Below are 20,807 nucleotides of genomic sequence, written 5' to 3'. Positions count from 1 at the left end.
GGAAGACTAACATAACCTGATCACAGTGCTTATTATAAAACCAGTGATCAAGACACTGTGGTACTGATGGAAAGGTAGATAAATAGATCAATGGAACAGACTAGAAAACCCCAAAATAGTTCCACATATATATGGACAATTGATTTTTGACAAAGGTACAAATTAAATTCAGTGGAGAAACAACAGTTTTTTCAAAAAATGATGCTGGAATGATTGGATATCCATAAGCAAGAAAATAAATGCATTCATACTTTGTGTCATATAGAAAATTTGACTCAATATGGACCACAGACCTAAATGTAAAAGTAGAAGACTTCTAGAAGGAAACAGGAGAAATTTCTAGAAGGAAACAGAGGAGGTCTTTGTGACCTTTGATTAGTCAATGACTTCTTAAATATAACATAAAAGATACAATCTATATATAAAAAACCAAATTGATAAACTGAGCTTCATTAAAATTAAAAAGGAGAAGCCAAACACTGGGAGAAAATACCTGCAAAGTGTGTATCTGAAAATGGTCTTCAATCCAGAAAATATGAACACTCTTAAAACTCAATAATAAAAAAACAAGCAACTCCATAAAAAATAGACAAAGAAAATGAACAGACACATCAAAAAAGATATACAGATGGCAAATAAGGACATAAAAGGATGTTCAGCATCCTTAGTCATTAGGGATATGCAAAATAAAATCACAATCAGATACTACTACACCTTTACTAAAATGGCTGAAATTAAAAAGACTGACCATAGCAAGTGTTGGCAAAGATGTGGAGGAATTGGAACTCTCATATACTGTTGGCAGAAAGGCAAAACAGTACAACTGCTGTGGAAAACAGTTTGGCAGTTCCTTAAAATGTTAAATGTCCATTTATATACAATCTAGCCATTCTCCTTGTTGGAATTTGTCCAAAAGGAATGAAAGCATATATCTACACAAAGACTTGTACATGAATGGTCATAGCAGCTTTATTAGAACAACCCAAATGTCGTGAACAGTTTTAATAAATTAGTATATATCCATACAATAGAATACTAGTCAGTAATAAAAAGGAATAAACTACTGATACATTTATCAACATGGATGAATCTCCAAATAATTATGTTGAGTGAAAGAAATCACACACAGGAAGTTCATACTGTATTTTTTTCATTTATGTAAAATTCCCCAAAATGAATACTAATCTATAATATAGCCACCTAGGGACTAGAGGTTGGGTGGGAGGAGTGAGGAGGAGGGATTATAAAGGTACATGATGAAACTTTTGGAGGTGGTGCATGTATTCATTATCTTGATTGTGGTGATATTTCATGGGTATATACATATGTTGAAATTTATCAAATTTTATACTTCAGAAAAACATATCACAAAAGGAAATACTGGGTTCTATATCATATAATCTCTCTTTTACTGTGGTAGATTAGATTACTGTTCAAAAACATTCTCTAACATTCTCTAACAAACTCTGCACTCCCAATGCAGGGGGCCTGGGTTTGATCCCTGGTCAGGGAACTAGATCCCACATGCTGCAACTAAGAGATTACATGCTGCAACTAAAAAGATCCTGCATGCCACAATGAAGATCCCGCAAGCGGCAACAAAGATTCAGCGTGCTGCAACTAAGACCCGGTGCAGCCAAACAAATAAATAAATATTTCAAAAACATTCTCTATATCCATGGAAGGAGTATACTTCCCCAATCTTTGTTATGAGCTTGGCTATGTGACTTTCTTTAGTCATTGAATATTGGCAGGTATAACACAAGAAGGAGCTTGAAATGTGGTCATGTTTTTGGACTCCCCCTTTCTTCACTTTGAACTGTCATGAGAATGGCTTCTCTTGGGTCACTGTTAGTCCTTCATCCTGGGCACCAAAATGAACAGATGTGGAGCAGACTTGAGCTCAACCTATAAAAGGCCCAGCTGTACCTGTTTCTAGAAGTAGAACCACCCAGCCAAACACGTAGTAGATCAGCTGACCTCCAGGCAATTTGTAGACACATAAGAAATAAATCCTTTTCAGAGTATGCTACTAAGATTTTGTGGTTGTTTATTACACAGCAACAGCTGACTGATACACTCACCAAAGATAGCTTTGTTAAAATTGAGATTTGGAGCCAGTCATACATACCTTTGAATCTGGGCTTCCCAAGAGGATCAGTTTCTCTTGTTGGACTTGAGCTAAAGTCAGTCATATTACCTGAGAATGGAAGATACAATGAAAAAGTAGTAAAACTATAAATATTTAATACATATGCCTCCTAATCAATTCCTTGCAATTTGATTTCAATTATTATTATTATTACTATACATATTATCCACACTAAAAGGCCTTTAATTGTGTCCTGCTGGTGCCCTTCAGTGTAATAAATAATGATTCAAAGATTACAACCAAGTAGCTAATGCTCATTAATAAATTAAGATATGTGTAATTAGTAATGACATGTGATTTAGTAAGAAGCATTGGGTAATCTAGATCTTTTTAGGAAGACTTTCCTAAAGATCTTGGGAACTTCCTTCTATGTCTGCAAAGGGAAGGAGCACATTCTATAATAAAACATTAGAAATAAGTATAATTTTTAAATTAAAAAATTCATAGCAATCATAAAATCGAGTAAAATAGATGATCCAGAACTGGGACTCTTTTCTCTCTAGTTTGAAATCCTTTAGTATTTCGTAGCTAAGCATCCAGTGGGAAGTGACTGATATACTAACCAAGTTCTTCTCCTGAGGCAGGAGCTGTTGGTTGCTTTTTATCTGTCTCTGTTCTCTCCAAGGGGGCCTCAGTAGGTCTGAGTGTTGCCCTCAAGGGTGGTGAAGTTACTCGGTCTGATGAAATGATTCCTGTAATGTAGAGCCGAAGGATTCAGGCTTTATAGGGAGCCCTGCTGAGTTCCCCATTTATTTACTCAATAAATATTTATTAGCACTTACCATGTGGCTTGGCACTATATGCCAGCATTAGAGAGAAAATAAGACCTGGTGTCCTTGATCAGGAGAGATGTGTGAGCCAAATTATACTGAAGCATTATAGATATTGTGAAAGCATGGGATAAGGTCTCAGAGAGGACAAGTCTACAGGGAAAGATGATGAGTGTCGGGTGGGAGGAGGGCAGGAATGCCTTCCCAGAGGATGTACCAATAAAGAGGAGAAGTGATCAGTAGGTAAGCCTGAGAGCTGTATTCTAGTCAGAGGCTGCAGGAAGAACCAGGTCAGGGAAGCATGAAATCACGTGGCATGTTGAATTATCATGAAATCACGTGGCGTGTTGAATTTGAAGGGGTGAGAGCCAAGAGTGCCAGGAGCAGTGAGAGCAGAGTACGGAGGGGCCGGGAAGGGCAGTTCATGAAGGGCCTTGCATACCATGGATTCAGATATTATTTTTAGGTGATAAGGACCCATTAAAAGATTTTCACTAGGGAAGTAACATGATCAGATGAGGAGAGGGTGAACAGTTAAGTTGCAAGGCTGGTGGCAGAGAGAGAAATCAAGAGACTAAAGCAGTTGCATAGGCAAGGGCAGAGGAGGTGAACAATGTAAGAAGCAGTGAGACTGGATGGAAGGGGGTTTTACATGAGAAATGTCAAGGGGATGGAGTGGCCTGACTGCAGTTTAACTGGCAGGCATGGGAGATGGCTGGGGAAGAAGAAGTTTCTAAGGTAATGTCTGTGATTCTGGCCTGTAGCTAGAACAGTGTCACTCTGAGACGCTATATTCAACAATGTCTCCTCCACTCTAAAAACACCTATAGGTCTCCCAAACAGGATGCATCCCAAGGTCTAGGCAAGTATGGGTAGAATAGAGTGGAGGCTAGATTAGGTTTTATAGTCCTCCTGGGAAAAGGAATCATTCTCAGACAATAGAGAGTCAAGGGGTACAAGACTGACCCAAGGACTGTGGCCCAGCACAGAATCATGGATGAGCCATTCAGATGGGCTGCTGGTCCAGCCCCTGCAGACTTATGCTCCTGGTCCTGGTGGGAGTAGGCCCCAATGAGAGGGTGAGTGAAAACCATGAGACACTGCACTGCAGCCCGAAGGAGCTTTTTAGAGGGTGCAGAGCAGCATTCATCCTGGCAAGGAGAGCGGGACTGAGAGGCCGCAGTAGATCTGGAGATAGGGGACAGGTGGAGATGCCTCGTAGTAGCCTAAGACTGTTCTCAGAGGCACATGTGCAAGAAGGCTTGTGTTCAGAGGACTCTCAGAACATTGAGTTGATTTCCTGAATTCCGTACGCACTTTCTGTGATGGTCATCAGGCCAAATCTGTATAACTGACCTCATTTGTGTTTGGCTCTTCAGTGTAGTCATTTCTTTTGAGTTAGAGGTGGAAAGCACGGGGCAGGGGGGGCACCAGAGTTAATCTCAGAAGTGGGATGTGTTTATACCATCCCACAGGCTGGGTGAGTTATACCAAAGCTACACTTATTGATGGCAGTGAGCAAGGTTTCATATGGCAGGAACCAAGGCCGTGAAAGTGCAACTGAAGACACACAGCCTTGTAGGGGAGCTCTGTGGTGGAAGGTTCCCCTGACTCCTCCATGGGGGAAACTGAGGCATCACTTTCTGTCTGAACTAAAAGCTACAGACGCTCAAGTCACAGCTGCCCCAGGTTACAATTAATGAGGAAAACCTGGTCTCCTCACTGGGGCCATGTCCCTAGACCTGGACCCAGGAAGGCACCATCAGCATGGATGAGAGGCTGATTCCTCCTTCAGCTGATGGGAAAAACAATCTAGAGGCCACTGTCCCCTTGCCACATCATGAAAGCTTCTCCATCACCACACCCTCCTTCATCCTGTGAAAAGAGTGACAGCCATTCCCTTTCTCAGAAATCCTTATCAGTTTCATCTTTCACAGCTGTCCTTAACACTGTTATCCTAATTCTGACTACAGGATATTTAGGAAGTAGAGATGAAGGAAGAGGGAGGAAAAATGGGAACATGATCTGATCTGCTGGCAGGTCCACTGGAAGAAACTTTAAGAAAAGGGAGGTGAATCTTTGCTCTGAACTAGGTTCACTGATTCTTAATTTCACTCACATATTCACTCAATGATTACTGGATTCACTCAATGAACACTGGATTTGGTTCTGGGAATTCAGAGAAAATGTCATCTGTCATCAAAGAGCTCATGATATAGTAGGGGAAGACAAGTACACAAACAAATAGGTATAAAACAGTGGTTTGCTCTAACAGAGGTATGTTTCAAGGAAAAGTAGAACAGAGAAGCAATGCTAAGTCTACTTTGGGGAGCTAGAGAAGGCTTCTTCAAGACAAGGATGAAGTACAGGTATCCCAGGTGACTCGGAGTGGTCCTTCTATGGGAAGAAGACAACACATGCCCTAGGATAGAGGCATGTGAGCAAGCTGAGAGGCAGCTTGACTTCTAAAATATATTCCTGCCTTGTTGCACAGGCTAGACCCTGCTCAGTCACCCTGAGAATTCCAGTTCCCAATCTTTCCCCTTGCACCGTAATACTGGGGTCAGCATGAAGGCTGGTGGACAGGGGAGCTACCAATGAGATGTAAAGGATTCTATCTCAAGAGACAGGATGATGAGTGGATGACATTTTCCATTACACCTGGTGGGTTGGCAGCACAAAACATCTCATCCAAAATAATCCACTTTTTGAAGAACCTGTGATAGCTTCTGTCTCAGCACCAAGCACACAGCATCTAAGAAGCAAACTGGCCTAGATGGATATGGATGGTTGCTTTCACACCACCCACCCAGAATCAGGATATGAGTCCTCAAAACTATAATTTACAGTCTGGTCTTTGGGGCCAAAACAGGCACATGTCACACACACCAAGGGCTCATCCATTGCTTGAGCTATCACACCAAGAAGGGCTTGCGTTTGGCCAGTGAAATCAAGGAGGGAGAAGGAAGGTATGTGATTGACGTACCTGCGCTTCCTGGCTTTCCGGTGACATTATTTGGTGGTAAAGGCTTTCTTCGTGGGGGCATGGGTCTAGGTGGCAAGGGTGGGCGACGAGTGCCTGGGATTGTGGCTAGGAGATTATATTACAGATAAAGTGGTCATAAGGATTCACTCTATAAATATCATGGGTTTTAAAAAAATATAATGTTTGACAAGTAGCAGTTGGATGAGAGAGAATAGATTCTATAGAAAAGTGCCTGCAATACTTTCTGCTATTCTTCTAAATTAGGGCTTGTAACGTACCCAGGGATAATGAAGCACATTTGTGTATGGGGAAACTATTCTCTAAGTGTAGATGAAAATATATCAGTACATCTGCCCTTTGAAAGGAAAAGTAGAACATAGATGTATAGAATTTATCATCTTTAGTTTCCTATATAGACTCAACAGTAGCATTTCTGTGTCTCATTATCTCCAATTGCCTTTGATTTGCAGGCTACAATTCTTACACCATTTTAGCTTTGAGTTGGTAAAGCATATAATTTCTCCTTTCGTAGGTGTTCCACCCCATCCTCCAACTCTATTATGTAATTATAATTAAACAAACACTTTCAGAACTTCTCAAACGATTACAACAAAATAGCCCTGATGGCAGAAGCAATAAGCCTGTGGCCATGGAGAGCCGAGTCACCACACAAGGGCACCTGGCCAGGGAGCTGTAAGCGGGAGGCAAAGTTTCACATCCACTCTGCTCTCTCACCCACCCATGAGCCCTGGTGCAGCCCAGAGGAAAGGAACGTTTTTCTAAATGGTTTGCCTGAAGGGCAAAGGGAAGAGACACCTTTTTATAATCTGCACAAAGGCAGACAAGGCTAGAGGTACCTGGAGCAGCCCACCTTAACCCAAATTTTCTTTTAAGTCTTGTGTTATAGCTTAAAAATTCATCTCTTTCTTTGCATAATATGTTGGTTTAAGAATCTTCAAGTAAAACTGACAATCCAGGAAAATGCCCTGTGGCTTTAAGTACTTCCTGGGATATTAGGAATTGTGCACGTGCGTGCATGTGTGTGTACATGTACTGCAGGGCGGGAGGGAGAATGAGTGGTGATGATACAATACAGATCTCTAACCCAGACATTAATACATCAGAGTAGGTTTCACAGCATCCTTCTAAAAGCACAGAGTTCTTATTCAATGCAAAGATATTATTGCTTCATAATTTTGGCCTATTATATAGAGCACAGCCTCAAATTAGAAACATAAATCATTTCAGGCAAAAGGATATTATAATAAATTACATAAGAACAAACCTTGTAGATGATGAAAGCTAGAATCCACCGTTACGCTTCAGCATTTGTCCACTGTGGCCCCTCAGAACATTATATAAAGTAATTATTAAATCAGTGCCTCGTTAGAGGTTCTTATTAATATTCAACTTGTGCATAAAGAGCTTTTTATTTTCCTGAAGATAGTATTTTGGTATGTTTATCTAGCAATACCCCTGTACTGTTAGCATGGTTCTGATGCTTTGGGGACGGTGAGGATGCTACTTTTTTTGCTGCAGCACATGTTACTTGCAGTTACAAGTTTCGGAACAGAGCTGAGTGAGGGAGTCAGCATTTTATTCCTTACCTGGTTTTTGTGTGGAGTGAGAAGAGTCCACTGACACATTTCTATCAGCACCGGATGGCAGTGGTGCTTGCTTGACCTCTGTGAGCAGAGAGGATGACAGAATAAATAGATAGCAAAAATGTGGTAAGTAGTCTTCACAGAAACTTTTTGTGCTCAGACAGTTTGATTGGCTTCTCCCATCTGTGTATAGGAAAAAAACCTTAAAGCCCTACTGCATTCATTAGTTGTGATTTTTTCTCTGAAGAGTTAGTGTTTGATTGCAGAACGTGGTTTTGCCTTAATTTTCTATGATGCCCACCCCGCACTGCCTGCCTGGGTGATATTGTTTTGCTAGGAGTAGTTCGTCTACAGTGATTGGGTTTTTTTTGTTTTGTTTTGGGTTTTTTTTGCCAATATTCATGGGCAAATTTTGTGGTTTTTAAAAAACTTTTCTCCAACTCCTCTACCCCAATGAAAACCCTTAAAATTCCAGTGTGTTTGAGTTTGTACTTAATGAATTGACTTTAAAAATATTTTTTGAGAGTTCTTGGCTAGAAGGCTGGTTAGGCCACAGCCTGAATCTGTGCTTTTGAGATTTGTAAATTAGGCCTGGGCATGCCTAGAATTCCAAATTGCTGTTTGGAAGAAACTGACCTGAAAATTACTTTGCGCGCTATTTTATCTCTTAAGTCCCTCAAACACAATCTGGTGCTAGGGTTTGGGGTAGCAATCCTAAGGGTAGAGGGAACCAATTTAGCTTTTGTCCTGCTTTTTAAAAATTATTATTCTTTTACATTATAAAATAATCTTCCCTCATGTGGTCAGCAGTCTTCATTAAGAAATAATAGGAACAGACATTTTTTAGAATCTCAAAAGTAAATATTGGGCTTCCCTGATGGCGCAGTGGTTGAGAGTCTGCCTGCCGATGCAGGGGACACGGGCTCGTGCCCCGGTCCGGGAAGATCCCACATGCCGCGGAGCGGCTGGGCCCGTGAGCCATGGCCACTGAGCCTGCGCATCCGGAGCCTGTGCTCCGCAACGGGAGAGGTCACAACAGTGAGAGGCCCGTGTACCGGGGGGAAAAAAAAAAAAGTAAATATTATCTTAGATATAATGGCTCATGCTAAAAAGAGAATCCGTACTCTGAGGACCTGACTATAATTCACCAATTAAAAAATACGAATAAACATTGAATTAATATGCTAGTTAGTATATTAACAAGGACAAGCACAACAATAACCCTGTTTTGAGTTCCAGGACTCTGTAGGGACATTATACACCCAGTCTTATTTAACGTGTAGGCAGATATATTAAGTATACTACAGAAGCTGATATTTTCACATTAATTTATGAAACTATTATAACTATAATGGGCATTAATCAGCATTATAATATTGACTTATCAGTATTATTAACAGTTATAATAATAATTATGATTAACATTAATTTATGAAACCTAATATTACAATCCCACACACTCTGCTATTTGAATAAGAGATAACATAAAATCAAGGTGAATGCTTGTATGTAGCCATGAATCAACTGCTGTTTATTTGTGGTAGGAATACAATGTTTCTGTGGTCACTGACTATCTTGTGGCTCATCCCACAGGCATTGTGAGAACAAATAGCTCATTTGTTTTCTTCCTGTGCCCTCCTCTTAGTGGTAATGGGGGTGGGAAGTGATTCATTTAGGTGGTTACTCTGTCCATGGCTTAAGGGAATGCAAAGTGCTTTCATTTGTGTCATTGGGATAACGTGGCTTGCTGAGATAGGATTTACCACTATTTTTCGAGGGTAAAACTGTATTATATCCTCTAGAAGCTTAGTAGGCTACATGTGCCTTCAGTAGATCCTTCTTCATAGCCTTTCTCCAAATCTTTCCACCCTTAAAAAAACAAAGTATTTTATCCAGTACTGTGCAAGCACCTTACATATTCATGACGTGATTTGATCCATACAACTCTTCTGGGTGGGAGATACCACCCAGGTCTCACAGATGAGGAAACCCAAGGCAAGGGGAGAGTAAGCACTTGCCCAAGGACTCACAGCTGAAGTGGAGGCATTCACACCCATGTGTGCCCAGCTCCAAAGCCCATCTCTTAAGCACTAATTGGGATAGTACAGAGTGCTTTTTCCTGTCATCTTCTTCCCTCTGTTAAAGAGAAAACCACAGGCCCAAAATGGCATCACTTGTGCTAAAGCCCATGATACCAAGCCTAGACTTAAAACCTGACTTAACTGCAGTTTTGACCTTCCCCAGAAATGTAATCTCAATCAACCAGTCTGGAATATTCTGGTCAGCACTGCACACTTCATCCCCCAGAGGAAGAAGAGGCAATCTACCTAAAACCCATGCAACTCCCTTCTACCCAAAAGAAGTTGTCCTGGCCTAAAAATAGTATTTTCTTTTCTTTTGCTAATAGTTACCTTGCCCCACCCTTCTTCCTATAAAAAGCCCTTCCATTTTGTACAACCCTTCAGAGTGCCCTTCTGGTTGCTAAATGGAAAGCTGCCTGATTCATAAATTGTTGAATAAAGTCAATTAAATCTTCAAATTTACTTGGTTGAATTTTGTTTTTAACGCTTCTCTTACTCTTCACAATGACTCTGACTTTAGTCCTCAAGTCCTATACTTTTTCTTTTGGGTGGTTTGAAGTGCCACCACTGGGTAAGGGCTAAACAGCCATGGCTGGCAAGCATGTGTCATTCAGCCATGCCACTGGTGTGTGGGACTCAGAAATACAAGGATGACATGGTTTCCCAAACAGGCACATGCAAATCCAACAAGTCACAGCCTGGTGAAATGGAGATCTAGGAGAGAATACCAAAAACCTGCAGGATTACTTTATGAATAAGATCAAACATGTAAACATCCCTGGCCTCTTTTCCAGTTATGGGAGAAATCAGCAGAAATGAGCCATTTTCTGTCACTTTCTGTATAGGCAGAGATGGAAGCATCATACTGTTATGATTCTTATAGGTTAAGTACCCAAATCAATAGAATGTCAGCTGCTAAACTGGACTTTGTCCAGCCTTTAGAAACAGAGAAAAGTCAGTAGTGGATGAGAATGTTGGTAAGAACCCAGCAGAAGGCAGCTGTGGGACGCAGGGAAAGAGCATTGAACTGGGGACAGAAGACTGAACTCTAGTTCTGGCCTTGGTTCCACCTAGCTGTGGTTTGCATGTCAGCCAGGAGCAGTGTGAGCACAGGACCTGGAGACCAGTGAACTTCTGTGGCCCTGAAATGAGGAGAGCAAATAAATGCCAAAGGTAGCAGAGAGGCAATGGGAGGGCAAAGGAGAAGCCAATAAGAGCTATTGCAGAGAAAGAATCCTCAGGAATTGGCAATCAGCCAGTCTGGCCCAGGCTGCGACCTGAATTCTTTTTCCCTCAGGCAGGATTAGTCCACTATTTTCTAAAGGGCAGAGTTGGCTCTGGAAGAACCAAGACTTCAGCTTCAGTGTGAACCCCCATTGCCATATGGGACTTCTCCAAAAATATCTGGATTTACATAGTTCACCCTTTAGCAATTTATTGTCAAAAATGAAGTAAGGATTTGGGTATTTTTAACTATGGTAACAGAAACTTTGCAAACAAACACAGTAAACTGGGAATCAATTTCCAAATGTAACAGAGACTATTCCCTGTGACCAAAAGGAGTGGTATTTATGGATGATTGGTTTCCTCACGCTTGTCTCCAAATTTTAGCACCTGGCTAAAAAGTCAGGGGTGATGAGCCAGCAGACGGGAAGATTTAGCCACAGCTCAGACAAACACATTCCTCACCTTGGAGGAGTCTGGGTTCTTATTGTCAGGCACACTCCATGTGGGGTCAGTGAAGTGTGGATTCCTCATTAGGAGAAGAAGGAGAAAGGAGTTTGGGGTTCAGGTATCTAATATATCTGCCAAACCACATGTGTCAAGGTGGTTTCCAAACTACATTTTGCCTGGCACATAATGGGCTTTCAATAAATGTCAGTTGAATGAAAGAATAGTTGCACAACTCAGTAGCTTCCTTCCATAGGGAGAAAGTTGGAGAGATTGTCTAGCACAGAATGGGAAAATTTTTTCTGTCAGGGTTAGACAGTAAATATTTTCAGCTCTGTGGGCCATACTGTCTCTGTCACAACTATTCAATTCTGCCACTATATTGTGAAAGCAAGCCATGTTTCTATAGAACTTTATTTACAAAAAAAAGGCAGTGAGCTGGGTTTGGTCTGTGGGATTGTACTTTGTGCAATCCCCTTGGTCTAGGGTATGCTGTTGCATCTCTGGAGTCAGATCTCAAGTTGGTTATAACATGTAGAACATATGAATTAAGCTGAGACACATCTCGGGAAACCCTGAAAAAGCAGACTGCTGGAAAAATGACCTACCTAAAACTTCATTCTCTGAAGGCTACTTTCTAACATTAAGGTGAAGAAATATTTATACATATACATGTGAAATAAACATAAAGCAGGGTAAATATCTATAATGATTTTATAAATTAAGAAACTTTGCTCAAGATAATTTAAAGATTCCTGGGGTTTATGGAATCATTGCAAGAATTGTATAGAGGCCCAAAGAATCAAGGGTCATAGTTTTGAGGCCTCAGAATCTTTCTTTTATAGTTTTCCAAAGGCACAACATTAAGTGGCCTAAGACCATGAAGAATATGTCCTATAAATCCTAAACACATCCTTTTATCAACTGATTTTTTTATGTAAAATATCTGTGCTGAAAACTTCAGCAAAAAAAACTATAGGAAAATATATGTGAGATGGATAAGAAACATACATATTATGGGTGAAATGTCAAAGTTGGATAAGGAATCAGTTAATGCAAAAATGGTATCTCATTAAGACTCAATAGAGGTTAGAAGTGAGTATGAATGAGATAGTAGGACTGGGTCAGAGAAGAAAGAAAAGAAACTTGATGTGAATACCTGCATTCCTATAAACAAGTTAAATCAAAACTATGCACAGTCTAAGTAAGGTGGACTCATGTAAGTCTACAACCTGAAGAGAACAGATTTAAAAACATTCTTTTTCTCACTAATTTCTCAAGACACTATTCCCCAGGCAAATACTTCAAGAGCTGTTAAATTTTCCTTTCATAATATGCTACACAATGGCATCTGTAATTTGCAATTTTTATACCATTACTTCTTTTCTTGCCTTATTGCACTGGCTTAAAACTCCACTTCTATTTTCAACAGAAGGGGACAAGTAGGAATCCTTGCTTATGTTCTTGATGTTAGAAGAAAAACATTTAAACTTTCACTGTGAAATAGGATGGTAGCTGTAGGTTTTTCACAGATGCCCTTTATCAGAGTGAGGAAAATTCCTTCTATTCCTAGTTTTCTGAGAGTTTTCATCATGAATGTTTTTTGAATTTTGTCTAATGGTTGATTTTTTTTTATTTATTGAGATGATCATATGATGTTTTCCTTTGCTCTGTTAATGTGGTAAATTACACTAATTTGTTTGAATGTTAAGCCAATCTTGCATTCCTGAGGTAAATATCATTTGGTTGTTATATGTTGTGGTAGACAAGGAGATGTACCACTCATATCTCCAATCAAGGCTCTCTCAGCTGAGGCTGACTGTGAAGGATATGACAGTGGGATACTGTCTGTTGACTTCATTCCCTTCAGGTAGGTCAGGCAAGTCCTTCCCTGAAGGGGGATCCCAATAGACAGACATCAGAACATAAAACATGTGCAACACATTTTGATTGGGGATGGTAGTGGAGCAAGGAAAGGGGAAACAATGAGCTCAGCTTTGTTTACCTGTGCCTATCAATCTATTTCTTTTCTTTTTTTAAAATAAATTTTATTTATTTATTTATTTTTGGCTGTGTTGGGTCTTCGCTGCTGTGCGTGTGCTTTCTCTAGTTGCTGCGAGTGGGGGCTACTCTTCATTGCGATGCATGGGCTTCTCATTGAGGTGGCTTCTCTAGTTGTGGAGCATGGGCTCTAGGCATGCGGGCTTCAGTAGTTGTGGCACATGGGCTCAGTAGTTGTGGCTTGCATGGTCTAGAGTGCAGGCTCAGTAGTTGTGGCGCATGGGCTTAGTTGCTCTGCGGCATGTGGGATCTTCCCGGACCCTGGGTTGAACCCATGTCCACTGCGTTGGCAGGTGGATTCTTAACCACTGCACCACCAGGGAAGCCCCACATTTTACATTTAGATCTATGATCCGCCTTGAGTTCTTTTTGTTTAGGTAGAGGAGTTCTTTTTTTGTTTGCTTGGTTGGTTGGTTTTTGTTTTGTTTAGTGTTTTTACATACAGATATCCAGTTTTTCCAGCACCATCTGTTGAAAACACTGTCCTTTCTCTGTTGAACTGCCTTTGTACGTTTGCCCCACATCATTTCACCATAATTGTGTGAGTCTATTTGGTTGATGGTGCTGTTTAGATCTCTATTCTTGCTAATATCCTGTCTGCTCATTTTTAAAAAATTAATTAATTAATTTTTTTTTGGCTGCCTTGGGTCTTCATTGCTGCACGTAGGCTTTCTCTAGTCACCGCAAGCAGGGGCTACTCTTCAATGTGGTGCGTGGGCTTCTCATTGTGATGGTGGCTTCTCTTTTTGCAGAGCACGGGCTCTAGGTGTGCAGGCTTCAGTAGTTGTGGTGTGTGGGCTCAGTAGTCCATCAATCTATTTCTACTAGCAGCCAACTAATTAAACTGAAGAAGTCCTGGTAAGAGATCATCCATCCTTTCAAAGCTAAGTTAGGTGAGTTATTACAAAGTTGACTTTATCTACACAAGAGGGTAACAGATGTCAGTTTATATTACAAGTGGCTCTGGAAAAAATATTTATATTGCTAATAAACTAAAATATAATAATGCTCTGTTTTCCCTCCAAAAGACAGAATTTTCCTTGTGAGAATCAATGCTTGATTATACTGAAGGTTAATGGCTTTCAAGTTTGATCATAGCTACTTGTTCTTTGTTTTGTTGACATAAATGCTTTCTTCTATTTTTACTTAGGCAAACTCCAGGAAATTATTTTGAATATTAAGAAGGTGGCTCTGTTTAGAGCCAGACTGTTTACGTCAATCTGAGACACTTTGAACTGCCTAATCCCACTTGGGAAAAATAAAAGGAACAGCTGAGCATAAATAGATATTGTAATGCTTTCTTGCTTTTCATGAGTCAGGAATTTATAGTATCTGCCTCATTAATTGAAGGGAAGTGGATTCCTAGAACTTCAGACATTGTAACAACCGAGTACAAAAACACATACTTAAAAAAAAATCTAAATCATTTTTAGACTGAATACATGTCTTCAGGTAGTATTCACATCTCTTTCTCATTAGGGAATAATTATGGGTTGATTTTATATATACATATTAAATTTTTGAATGATTTGGAAACACTGATATGCTTGTAACTAGGGTGATCATTTGATAACTGTTCTTCTCATTTAAATGTCATATTCCAGGTGGTTAACAGATCTGGGTGTATTAAAAAAATTTCAGTGGTACTTGTGAAATTATACACTGGAAAACGAAGTGATAACAGTCTCAAAGACCAAACCTGTATATAGAAAGTGTTTTGAAATTAGGGAAACAGGTATTTTGATATTTTAATTCATATTCAGGACATTTTTATGAATCAAGACTATATATTGTAGCTGTAGCTGATTTAGTGGACTAGGCTGAGAAAAGTGAAAAACTATTTTTTAATCTTTTCATAGACATTTGAAGTTTTTTTTTATTGTTGAAATTTTGACTTCGGAATGAATTACAAGTTTCAATTCTATGAACTTCCAAAACTGGCTGTACTAACAAAACTGGTAAAAAAGGAATTGAAATGTGCATTCAACAAAATTATAAAAATTGAATGAGAATATTTAGAGTTTAATAGGATCAAAAGGAAATAAATTTGTGATCATTACCTGTTTCCATTCCATTCCCTTTGGGCATTGTACTGGGTTTGGGTCTACTAGGTCTTGTAGTTGTCCTATTCAGAACTACAATAAAGTGGGAAATAAGTAGTTTAGACATTTTTTAATTGAAAATTTGTAGCCAAGGAACATAAAACTTTCCAGAGAATTGGAAGTCATTTAACTGGGCGATAAATATATGATGACTTACCAAAAACTGTTGTTCAGAATATAGAAATCACAAGTCTGGTATAAAAATCATAGACTTGAATTTGAGACCTGAGTATGTACTCTGAGGTGATCACTGGGCTTGAAAAAATAGAGGGAATTTATATTTCTAAGTGGGAACTAGCTGGCTTCATTTATAAGCACTAGATATATTCCAGAATGGGACTGAAGAAAGATTAGGACTACATATGCCAAAAGAAAACCCAAAACTTGATGTGTATTTATTTGTCAAGGCCTCCTAACATATAAGTTCGTGGTCCTTTTGGAGGAGTCTCTAGGTACATATGCTCCCTCATAATCTTGGCCCAAGTCCACCGTTAAACACAGAACTATGATAAAACCATTGAAATTGCTCTCCTGCTCTGTTGAGAGTCATAATATTACAAAAACATTGAAGTCAGCTGTTTTATCTTCCATTTAGCAGAGTTTTCAAGGAAAAGCACTAAGTGTATTGCGATTAAGAGAGTGAGTTCTGAAGCCAGACTGCTTGCCTTCGAATCCACTTCCTAGCGCTTCTTAAGCCTTAGCTTCCTCAGCCTTACCTCACAGGATGCATGGTTAGCACACCGTCACTGTTACCCATTATTGTTACTGTTTCCCTATTTTGTAGAAAGGTTTAATATAACCAGCCACACGTTAAATTCTCAACAGTTATCATGATACAAAAATCACATGGATGGGCTTCCCTGGTGGCGCAGTGGTTGAGAGTCCGCCTGCCGATGCAGGGGACACGGGTTCATGCCCCGGTCTGGGAAGATCCCACATGCCGCGGAATGGCTAGGCCCGTGAGCCATGGCCGCTGAGCCTGTGCTCCGCAACGGGAGAGGTCACAACAGTGAGAGGCCCGCGTACGGCAAAAAAAAAAAAAAAAAAAAAAATCACATGGAGTTGGAGGATTATTCCAAAAAATATGGGCTCCTCCATAAATCAAAGAAAAATGTATTTGTTCTTTCTTCCATGTGCCTGGAGAGATGTTCACTGGGAATGTTAGCTTATAAGCCATTTTTGTCATTTAGAACTTTAAAACTTCTTAGAATCACAGAGGAGAAAAGGGGAAGAAAACACCAGAGTCTCTGGTCAAACTTGTACGTTAGCATAGGAGTGATTTATATGGACCAAATCAACCCCCAAGTTAACTTTTCACTAACAAGCTCCAGTGAGGGAGATCCTAAATCCTTTGGTGAATTTAGTAGATTTAAAGTATTTTCTGGGAATTCCCTACCAGTCCAGTGGTTAGGGCTCAACGCTTTCACTGCTGGGGCCCAAGTTCGATCCCTGGTAAGGGAACTAAGTTCCTGCAAGATGCATGTCGTGGCCAAAAAAAAAAAAAAGTATTTTCCAGTTTATTATCACTTTACTTTGATGTTTACAACGTGTAAAATGTGTTTTTTAATTTTTTTTAATCTGAAAGAATCAAGTACAAGAGCCAGAACAAGAGCCTTTTATAATGGAAGAGGTCTTTTCTTAAAAGATAACATTTGAAACATGTAAAATATCATAGCTAATGCTAATGCTATCTCTATAATTGCCATGGAAAACTGAAGGAGGAGGGGAGAGTGTGTGTGATTTATGCAAAAATACTACTTTAAAAATGCTTTTATATTGTTAAGCTTCCGTGGTGTTCTCTAAATCTGATTATCCTTAAAAATCTGTTAAGTCTTGCCACTTCCATGGATTCATTATTTCCTCTGTACTTACCCACAAGGATCAGAATTTTGTATGTAATTTATTTCAGTTTAAGGATATATAGCCTTCACTTGGTATATTTGGCTGTTTCAATATTTTTTTTTGGCAGTGCCATGCAGCATGTGGGATCCTAGTTCCCTGACCAGAGATTGAACCCGTGCCCCCTGCAGTGGAAGCGTGGAGTTTTAACCACTGGACCACCAGGGAATTCCTCAATACATTTTATATCTTCTTAGATATGCTGATTATTTAGGTCACCAGAAAGAGAAACAACTTACCCGGTCTGATGTGTGGTTTGTCAGGTGTTCTGGGCTTCACAGGAGTTGTATACAATCTGTATGGTGCTGAAACAGAGGAAACACTTCACATTTAATAACCAGCACGCCTGAGCTCAATAAATGGAGATTTAGTACTCTATAGACCAACAACTTGTACACTTTGCATGGAAGTATAAAGAATATTCTTAAATCTCCAAGTATGCATTACAGCATTGATGCTGAGGGAAAATAAAGCAAGTAAAAATATTCATGCCTGGAAATTAAAGATGCACATAATCAAAGTGAGGTAGGTCATTGGTAATGTGTGTTAAGGATTAGTCATCATTTAGTCCATGTTTTTCAGGGGCATTTATTTCACCACATGGTTGCTTAATATGGTAAACATATAAGCCAACCATCTACCCCTCCATCCATCCATGTGTCTGTCCATCTGTCCATCAACCCATCAATCCATCCATTCACATCTCTCAATTAGGGAGTTACTGTGAAACATTATTTTGCCAAAGGAGACAAATAATATTAAAGGCAGAAAGAAAAATATTTTTAGGTATGTAAGAAGAAAAGACTAGAAACATGTGGTCTGTATCTAATTGTCTTAGCTCATGAACCCGGAAGTGAATAAATACTCACTTAGTGCCATCCATTAAAGCTTTAGGGATGAGAGAAAATGACCTCTGGTGTTCTGCCCATCAAGAGAGGGTGAGCAAAGATCAAGAACTCAGACAGCCCTGGGACCAACATGCCACCTTGTTACTTCCTGCTCCTGTTATCCAGGGCCTGGCACAGTGAGGACCATTAATGAAGAGTTGTCAAATACATTTAAAAAATTAGTGACCATTGTAAGCAGGCAAATTCATGAGAAACTCAGCTGAAATATTTTTGCTCCCTAAGCTTTTAAAGTGTGCATCCATCCTGGGATGTGTCTATCCTTGCCTTCCCTCCTCTGCCACCCTTGACACACCACGTTGCCTCCTGCCACCAACTTTCTTGGTAATGCTTTAGCTAAGACTGGAAAAAATTTTCTTGCAAACTTTGTTAAGTAGATTACACCATTTCAATGATTTTGTTCACATTTTGAATGGGTATTTATGTAACCATAAATCAGCAAATGCCTTGCCTACCACATTAAAAAATATACCTGCAAAACAGATTATAATGTAGCTCATTTATAAACTTCCAATGCAAGGACTGATGAGTAGAATTTTGCCATACTCAGGCCACAACCAGCAGACACATACTGAAATTCTCTGTAGGTTTAATGTGGGCCTTTCAAAGTGCAATAACTAGAGTGAACAGAGGTACTGATTTATTTAAAAATAATCAATTCTCACATGCCCTAAAATATGTGATGATGATTTGTAAATGTTTTTCTTCAATTTTCTTTGAGAGTGGTAGGATTCCCTGTCAGTTGAACATAGTTCAGCTTTCTTGTTAATTTCTTCAATGTTAGATTGCTTTTGCTTAAAGAAATATAAGAATCGTGGCTCTTATTAGTATCATTCTAGAACACATATGAATTTTAAAACTTTAGAAAAGAAACAGAGCAGAGTGCAGAAATAATCAGCACTACATTCATTATTTCAAAGCCACAGGATCAGAATTTTGGTTTTATTTTTTATACAGTCTTTACTTAAATCTTGAAAGAACTTTTTATAAAGGAGCTGAAATATAACTTATGTTTGGGCTGTGAGTTATTCACATAGCTCATCACCAGGTAACACATGGCCTTGAGAAAACTGCTTGAGGGTTTCAATTTTAAATTTAAAAAAAAAAAGACAAAGGTGTATTGTGAGAATGTAACATTGTAAATATCATCTCCACATAGTTTTTGGTGACTAATAATAAAAAAATTTTAAAAGATGGCTTCATATCTAAAGAATTTTATAAAAATTATTTAAAAAGAACACTAAAAATACTTGACAAAGATAACATCAAAAATAGACAAACAAGGATTACAGGAGAAATACCTTGAAGGACCTTTGTTTTGCCCAGTATAGGGAGAGGGAAAGAAGGGTACAAGGGTACACCCAGGGACCCCTTATGCCCTGGGTGGCATAAAGATCAGGGGGCTGAAATAAGTAAAATAATCAAAATGTCCCCAGAATGCCTCTGGCCAAGTGGATTTCTACCATGGGTTGAAGTGAGAGGGGAAAAGGAGAGAAGCTTGAATAGGTCAGGGTTTCGGTTATAGCTGCAGGGAATTGTATCAGCAGACAAAGAAGCAAGAATGACACAGAGAAAATGTGCCGGAGATCCTACTAGTAGGTTCATGCTGTAGGCTTTAGGCACTAAGTTTCTTTGGAGAACTTGGGCCCCACTGCTGTGGGCTTGGAGACCAAAAAGCCACAAGGTCCTGGTACATGCGTGGGTGGAGTATGAAGACCAAAAGAAACAATTTCACCCCTACAGCATCTCTCAAATTGTTGTGTGCTGTCTTGCACGTCTGATGCCTACTATTAGAAACAAAACACAACACAACAAAAATAATACAGTAGATTGACCTCCTTGTCCATAGAGCTCAGGCACGCATTTATAAGGGTTGGGTCAGAGGGTGATCCTAGGACACACAGTGTGCTGTTACTAAAGTTGACCCTCTACTCCCAAGAAGGGTTACTGGCCTGGACCAGGTTGGAAATGCATTTCTGGTGAGCCCACTTTAAAGAGCCTTGGCATGAGTCTAGAAAAGTGTGAATGCCAGAGCTGCACAAGTTAGGCTCAAGCTAAGGATCTTCAGAACCTAAGAAAGTAATTAAAATACAGTACATTATATAAATATGTTAAGATAATTCAGAGAATGATATCAGATCCTGGATATACAACCAATCAACTGTGAAACTCATCTAATAAAACCATGTGCTAGAAGCAATTTGATAAAAATATTGATACTCCCATTAAAGTAAGAAAAAGCAAAACCAAGAAAAGAACAGGTCTATGATTTTTATCCTCAATTCTGAAATCTACAAAGCTTTAAAAAGCTGAAATGTTGGGGCTTCCCTGGTGGCGCAGTGGTTGAGAGTCCGCCTGCTGATGCAGGGGACACGGGTTTGTGCCCCGGCCCGTGAGCCATGGCCGCTGAGCCTGCGCGTCCGGAACCTGTGCTCCACAACGGGAGAGGCCACAACAGTGAGAGGCCCGTGTACCACAAAAAAAAAAAAGCTGAAATCTTTTTCTCATTTGGCAAAACAACCTGAGCTGAATAAAGTATTTATGCTGCTTATTGTAAATTTATATGTTTTGCTGTA

General features: G+C 39.6%; 1 protein-coding gene across 3 annotated transcripts in view; it reads right to left on the bottom strand.

Moving 5' to 3' along the window:
* The window catches only part of ABI3BP (ABI family member 3 binding protein), a gene marked incomplete at both ends in the record, with an annotated part of 249,712 nt that overhangs the window by 33,475 nt on the left and 195,430 nt on the right, over positions 1-20,807 (bottom strand). For 2 of the 3 annotated variants that reach the window (XM_079704665.1, XM_079704666.1), the window contains 6 exons: positions 2,132-2,200; positions 2,716-2,844; positions 5,909-6,001; positions 7,516-7,593; positions 15,386-15,460; positions 17,566-17,631. In XM_079704665.1, coding sequence (XP_079560791.1) covers positions 2,132-2,200; positions 2,716-2,844; positions 5,909-6,001; positions 7,516-7,593; positions 15,386-15,460; positions 17,566-17,631 — 510 coding nt within the window. The remainder of the gene's footprint in view (positions 1-2,131; positions 2,201-2,715; positions 2,845-5,908; positions 6,002-7,515; positions 7,594-15,385; positions 15,461-17,565; positions 17,632-20,807) is intronic. The other variant, XM_079704667.1, reaches the window with a different exon arrangement.

This window comes from Hyperoodon ampullatus, assembly GCF_949752795.1.
Source record: "Hyperoodon ampullatus genome assembly, chromosome: 5".
In the NCBI taxonomy this organism is placed as follows: domain Eukaryota; kingdom Metazoa; phylum Chordata; class Mammalia; order Artiodactyla; family Ziphiidae; genus Hyperoodon; species Hyperoodon ampullatus.
This window is presented reverse-complemented; position numbering and strand designations above follow the sequence as displayed.